The sequence below is a fragment of the Corvus kubaryi genome, unplaced genomic scaffold (assembly GCF_017639235.1).
Source record: "Corvus kubaryi isolate FWS band 111438036 unplaced genomic scaffold, C.kubaryi_AGA036_p1.0 split1-37355, whole genome shotgun sequence".
Taxonomy (NCBI): Eukaryota; Metazoa; Chordata; class Aves; order Passeriformes; family Corvidae; genus Corvus; species Corvus kubaryi.
This window is the reverse complement of record NW_024582078.1, coordinates 3,188,761-3,195,697: the sequence shown is the minus strand read 5'-3', so window position 1 is coordinate 3,195,697 and position 6,937 is coordinate 3,188,761. Positions and strand designations below refer to the sequence as shown.

Below are 6,937 nucleotides of genomic sequence, written 5' to 3'. Positions count from 1 at the left end.
GCAGCCTGGGACAGTGGGAGGTGTCCCTGCCCGTGGCAGGGGGTGGGACTGGATCGGATTTAAAGTCCCTTTTAACCCAAACCATCTGTACTTCTCTCGTTCTTTATGTTCCTGAGCAGTGCTGGGCTGACCTCCTGATGGTTCAGGTTCACTGGACACTGCTGTGAATGACCACAAAGCCCCCCCTGTGCTGGTCACTGGGGCTTAAACTTCAATTAAAACTGGGGGACAGGGAAATCTGGCTGTGCCCTGCTCCCCATCCAGCTGTGGGTGACAGGCTGGGCTGAGCGAGTGTGACACTCCCAGGTTGAAATCACAGCACAAAACAGAGGCACGGGCAGCAAGCAGAAGCTGAAAGCAGATGTTTAAGGAAGATATGAGCAGGGCAAGTATATTTGGTCTTTTCCTGGTATTCCTCTTACACCATTTGTAAACCCAGACACAAATGCATCAAGTTATTTCCTGTGAAAAGGTGGGAATTTCAGGAACAGCCAACAAAGCAGTAACAGCAGATGTAGGAATTATTTTGAGGGACGGCCTAGACAGCTTTGTAACACATATGGGATTTTATCATTGCAGGAGGAAGCTACGAAGTGATGTTGCAGCAGCTTTTCCCACCCTGAGCACTGAACAACTGGCTGAGTTGATTCCAAACAAGGAAGAACTCAATGTCATCAAAATATACTCTCACAAAGGGGAGGCCATCACTGTTTACATGAACCACAGGAACCCAATACTCTTTGAAGCTGAGAAAGTTCTGTATCCAACAGGTAGGGAGAAGGGACTGGAATAATCCCCCCTCTTTGCTTTCCTTCCCAGTTAATTATTGTGGCACTGCTTCGATTTCACGTTTCTTTATTACCCAATTAGGATTTTTGTTATCCAATTAAGTTTAATCTCCTTGATTATCCAAGGAGTGTTTAGTCTTAAAGATGGGAAGAAACAACTGCTAGAAATGTTCTTTATGATGCATTTTTAAATGTACTTCTCTTTTGGGACAGTGTACACTCTGTGGGTCTACCCAGACCTTCTCCCTGCCTTTGCAACATGGCCCCCAGTGCTACAGAAACTTGCAGGAGGAGCAGGTAAGAGCACCAGAACTTTGTCACTTCACACTGCAAAAAGGAGTTGCCTTCAGGGCTTTTTAGGTGTTTGCTTTCAGCAGTGGCAAAAATGTACCTGAACCAAGTAGAAAGAACGAGTACTCAAAAATAATTCGTGGTGGTGTCCTAGAAAGGAAATAAATCAGCTGTAGAAAGAATCTGTGAATGAAACAAAGTAGGTGAAGCTGTTTAAATGCAGTTACCTGTTCCATGTGGGAGGCTCAGAGTTTGAAATACTTTCTCAGGGTGATGAGCAGCTGAACTGGGACACAGAAGGGCCTGTGCCATTGATCTGTCCCTTTTGAAAGTTCCTTTGCTGCCACCCTGCTTCCTGTCAGCCCCCAGGTGAACAAGTTTATCCTGTGGATAAGAAGGGAATTTATTTTGGAACCTAGAGTGCAGTCACTGTCAGCCAAATTGTGGATTGTGCAGGTGAGGTTGGAGCTGAATTCCTGGGTTACTGGCTCTACCACCTCATTATGGATCAGGACTAACAGGAAAGGAGTCTGTTTTCTGGAACCTGCTTTGGATGCAGTTCAGACTCAGGAGAATCGGGGCATTATAAACTTTAAATTGCTGAGCTGCTGAAGCAGAAAAAGATTAAATTGCAGCTGCTGCAGCCTTGGTCTGTACCTGGAAGTGCTCACGTAGGAAGGGATGTCTTTTTCCATGACACAGTATCTAAAGTGGAGCTCGGGTCTCTGTGCTTTGTTTGCTTTTGGGGAAAATAAAGTGCTCGAGTGTGTAGCTGTGATAGGCATCTGAGCAAGCCTCGCTGCTGACTTGTAATGACCCAGTTTCTGGGGAAAAAGACTTGCTAATGGGGAAGGACATTGATGAAAGAGGCCTGCAGGTCATTCATCGCCCCTGGCAACCAGGCTACCTCTGTGCAGGATCCAAAGATAAGGAGCTGGCCAGGAGACAATGGCCACAAAGGCAGGGGGAGAGGTAGAGCCACTTCTCAGAAAGGAGAGGAAAGGCTTCAGGCTCTCCAGTGCTGCAGGCTGGAGGAGATTTAGGAAGCATTCCGTTCCAAAGAGCAGCAATGTTTTGGGATATCTCTTCCATGAATTCAAATACCTGCTGTCTGCCCTGGTAATTTACATAATTTAATGCTGCTTACCTGGTCACATTAAGGCCTTTATGTGATTTCTGTCCCCAGCCATGTGGAGCTTTGGTGGCAGTTGCAGAGTTCATTCTAGACCTGATAAAAACAGTTGTGACAATGAATGGGGGGCTAGAACCTGCTGGGATCACCTTCCCTTGGGACAGGGGAGGCTAAATGGGTAATTCCTGACACTTCCCCTTGTTCCTTTCCCTTTCCACGCCATTAATGAAGAGTGGTGCTGGGAGCTCGTTAAAAACAGTCCCTGAGGTCTGACAGTTTTTTGGGATGTGCCCAGCACCCTTATGAATTGGATCCCGCACTCCACGAGGAAAAAACGCTGCCTTAGGAGGAGAAATAGAGAATCCTGTTCTCTCTGGCGTGTGCTGAGCTCGTGTTTTTGCTGAGTAACGGGAGGGAGGGGGGCGGAGGAGGCGGTGCCCGAGCGTTTCATTGAGAAATGGATGCGCTTCATTCTTTCCGCAGACCTGATGCTGCCAGGAGTTGTGGTGCCATCTTCTGGCCTCCCTCGAGTGCAGCGGGGCACGCTCTGCGCTGTCACCCTCCTGGGAAACAGGTACAGAGGATTCTCCAATTCAGAACCTGTCCAGAAGTTAAAAATGAAATGAAGGGGTTTGAGGAAAGCAAAGCAGAAGTGTTGTCGTGCATTTGATGCACTGTGGAGCTAAGCAGTGGAAAATACAGCAGGAAAAAAAGTCCACTTAATTTTCTGGGTTAGGATATGTTGGAGCTGAGGTGGGAAGCTTTGTAAATTGGTTTTTTTTTTTTGGATCTGTGTGGACCAATATTTTTAGCAAAAAAATCTATTCTGCAAAATTGTTTTTGTGTCTATGTGGAAGTTCTGAGTGAGGGAGTGCTAGAGCTGTTGGTTTTCTCTCACTGCCGGTCTCTTCTGGCAGTGCACGTGCTTCTGGTAATTTATTAAAAGCAAGAATGTGTCACTGCACAACCTTCACTTCATCCCAGCTCCACTTATCCTTGGGATTCTTTGGAAAACTTCACATCCCAGAAGGATAACCAGGAAATACGTAGCTGCTTTAAACAAAAACCAGTTTGTAGAGAACAAGAACGTTGTAGAAGCAGTTCAGTCTATCCCAGTGGCACAGCCTGTGTGCAGTAGCACAGCGTGTTCGTGTTGTCCTGCTCCAACATTCCCTTCTTTTCCCAGAGCTCCCGTGGCAGTTGGAGTTGCCACCATGTCCACGGAGGAGATGCTGGCTGCTGGAATGAAAGGGAAGGGCTTTGCTGTGCTGCACACTCACCTGGATCACCTCTGGTGGGTAACTGCCAGGCCTCGGGTAAAATGTGCAACAGCTCTCACGTGTTTACTGAAATCCAAATCTGTGCCCCAGTAAATTTAGCCTGTCAGGCCAACTTACTGAGTTATTTGGGTACAGCTTAGATAGGACCTTTATTCAGAATTTATGGAGGAAGATTAGTTCAAAGTAAATTTTATCATTTAGAGATTACAGAAAAACACCAGTGCAGCTGCCAGTGCCTTTTTTCAGGGTGACATCTGTTCCTTGTCCTGTGGTTTCAAAGCAGCAAAAGGAAAGCTGTATTCTGCTTTTTCTTCCTTTTGTAGGGAATATGGTGACAAATCTTCTCCTCCTACCTTAGCTCCCTTGGAAACAGCAAAGGAGAGCGCTGGAGACGAGGAAGAGCTGCAGGGGAAGGAGCCTGTCAGCAGCTGCTCCCCTGAGCCAGAGCAGCACGTGGACATCAGGGATCTGAGCCTGAGGGACAGAGAGCCTTGTGCAGAGCTGCTGGGACAGGAGGAGCTCCGTGAGAACAGAGCTGCAGAACCAGCTGAGGATGCCAGCACAGAGGATCAGCAGGAGGCCGAGGACAGCAGGACCCCACAAGGTATTTTTGGATCCCAGTGAAACCAAAGCATTTCCCTTTGGGTTGCTGAAGCCCACAGACAACTCACTGCCTACCTGTCCTTTTCTTCCCCTGCAGAGCAAATGGATGCATTATTTAATCAGTGCTTTTTCCATGCCTTAAAATGCAAAGTAAAGAAGTCAGATCTCCCTCTGCTCACCAGCACATTTCTAGGCAGCCACATGTTCTCCTGCTGGTACGTGGGAAGGAGATGGAGTTGGGATTTGCATGCTGGGATTTGGTCTTTAAAACGTGGAGATGGAGTGGGATATTTAGGAAGAAGGTTTTGACTAAAAAATAAAACCCAGTTGTTATCAAAGTTATGCTCACTTCTGCCATCAAATACTTTGATCATATACAATCCTTACCTCAAATACTTGCGTGTAAGGATTGTCCAGACTTGGATTTGCACTTGGGAGCCAGCTTGACTTGGCTGACATTGGTTTCAGCATGGTTTAGTCATCTGAGTGGTTACTTGCCTGCCCACAAGAACATCAGCACTAATTTCACTCATCACATTCTATTTATCAGCTTCTTTGAAGTAATTCTTTTTCTGTGTGATTTATATTCCCACTGTTAAGAAACTTCTAGCATAAGTAGCAAGATTTAAGAAGAAATGAAGGGTGACTTATAACTAAAGAACTTTTAAAAAATCCATTTATAGCCCTGCTGGAAAACAACTGGACATAAAGAAATCAAGCTATAAGAAGGTGAGATTTTTCTGTTGGTTTTGGGGGGCTTTTTTTTGGATTCATTTTAATAAGAACCAGAAGGAGAGAAAAGGTTTGAAACACAAGAGCAGCTGTTTAAAATGCTTGACTCCACATTTCTGATTGTTGCTTCCTTCAGTTCTCAAAATTCCTGCAGTGCATGCAGCACCAGAAGATCTTACAAGTGAAGGAGCTGAGCAAAGGTGTGGAAAGCATCGTGGAAGTGGACTGGAAACACCCAGAGTACGTAGAATATCACAGCCATCTTTAAAAGAGTTGGGAGTCTGTGAAAGAAGGGAGTGGAATCTGCTATTTCCAGCTGTTTCCCTCCCTTTTACTCACACCAAACCATTCTTGTTGCAGCATTAAAGCATTTGCAGTGCCTGAAGGATTTTCCTCAGCCTCTGCTGCCCAAGACAGCAAGAGTGAAGACAGAGAACAAGTGTACCACGCTCCTGAAATCATTCCCCTTTATGGGGTGTCCACAAAAATGATCCCACTTTTCCAGGAATCTGGACACAGGTAAGCAAAAAAAAAAAAAAAAAAAAAGGAAGAGAGAGACCAACAAAACTGCAGATGCTGTTTCCCTCTTAGTGCCAGAACCCAACACCCAAATACTTGAGTTAAAAATTCTCTTTCTCTTCAGAAAAGGCAGCATCCTCTCAAGCAGTGAGGTGAGAAACATCATCATTAACTACGTGAAGAGTAACGAGTTGGTTGATGAAACAAACAAAAAGTAGGTTCAGGTGGGAGTTTTCCTGCCCTGCTTCCACAGGAGAGGCTGAAATTAGAGAAAAAAGAGTGACCTGGTTTGCTCCTTGTGTGTGCCTTTGTTTTGTAGCTTTGTAAAGGTGAATGCCATTCTGTGTGACTGCCTGTTGGATAAGTCAGAGCAGGATGAGATCTCACACCTTAAATGGGATGAACTCTTGAGCAGGTGATTGTTCTCTCAATATCCCTTCCCAGAACTGCACAGATTTCTTGCCTGCAACTCAAAGCCCCATGGTGGGAGCTGCCTGATCTGTAATTTCCTGGAGATAAATGGGAACAGGATGAGATCTCACACCATAAATGGGCTGAGCAGGTGCTTGTTCTCTCAGTGTCCCCTCCCAGAATGACACAGATTTATTGCACTGTTCAGGTGCCTTGAACGACTGCAGCCCTTACACCAGGTGACATTTTTTGGACAAAAACCCGTGGTGAGGAAAGGAAACATTGAGCCCATTGACATCAGCATAGCACAGAGATCATCAAACAAGAAGGTAAAACACGACAGCTACAATGAGGGGGGGTGAGCAGATGAGATGCCCAGATCCTGAGGGCAGCTTTGGCAGTCACTGTTAAACCCTCAGCAGTGATGTTCCCAATCTCTGTTAAACCCCACAGGTGACAATTATCAAGAACCTTGAGCTGTATGGTCTGGACCCCCAGTGTGTGGCCAACACTCTCCAACAGAAGGTCCAAGCCAGTGCCACCATCACCCCAGCACCAGGAGCAAAGGACAGAGTCCAGGTCCAGATCCAAGGCAACCAAATCCATCATCTGGCCAAGATGCTGCTCGGTAAGAAGATTCTGGAGCTAGTTACAGCAAAACTGAGATTTTAATTCTTCTTTACTTCCTTTCCTGAAGTGAGCTCTTGGTTATGTTGCAGAAGAATACCAGCTACCTCGGAAATACATCCAAGGCCTGGAGAAGGCTCCAAAGCTTGGCCGGAAGAAGTAGGAGAAAAATCTACTCTGAGGATTGCTCAGACGTCATTATTTATAGAAGTGTTCTCTGCCAGCACATCAAGGATCATGTACAGGCCCTGCTCATTCCAAAATGAGTCCTGGATGTTTACAAGGTCTGGAATTCACCCAAATAATAATATTGCTCCAGGTGTTCATTTTTCATAAAAATAAAAAGCTGAATAAACCCCCTGGCATTATCCTGTTGTGGTGGTTTCTGGAAGTTGGTATTGAAGCACTGGATGCTACAGTGGCTTTTGGGTACTTTAACATTCTTGCTTTGCATCTTTGATCAAGGGTGTGGAATAAACCTCCACTGAAATACGAGAAAAATACATTCCAGCACAATCCTGGGACAGTCCAGTGTGTTGTGCCACAGATTGTCA

The 6,937-nt window shown here is 45.8% G+C and overlaps 1 protein-coding gene across 1 annotated transcript; it reads left to right on the top strand.

Moving 5' to 3' along the window:
• Positions 1 to 579: 579 nt before the first annotated feature.
• Positions 580 to 6,751, top strand: EIF2D (eukaryotic translation initiation factor 2D). Its single transcript, XM_042013644.1, has 14 exons — positions 580 to 770; positions 1,002 to 1,085; positions 2,695 to 2,785; positions 3,398 to 3,505; positions 3,815 to 4,095; positions 4,192 to 4,309; positions 4,778 to 4,823; positions 4,963 to 5,066; positions 5,187 to 5,345; positions 5,470 to 5,559; positions 5,665 to 5,760; positions 5,965 to 6,085; positions 6,210 to 6,384; positions 6,476 to 6,751. The coding sequence occupies exons 1-14, from the start codon at positions 716 to 718 to the stop codon at positions 6,544 to 6,546; spliced, it is 1,599 nt and encodes a 532-aa protein (XP_041869578.1). The 5' UTR covers positions 580 to 715; the 3' UTR covers positions 6,547 to 6,751.
• The last annotated feature ends 186 nt before the right edge of the window (positions 6,752 to 6,937 follow it).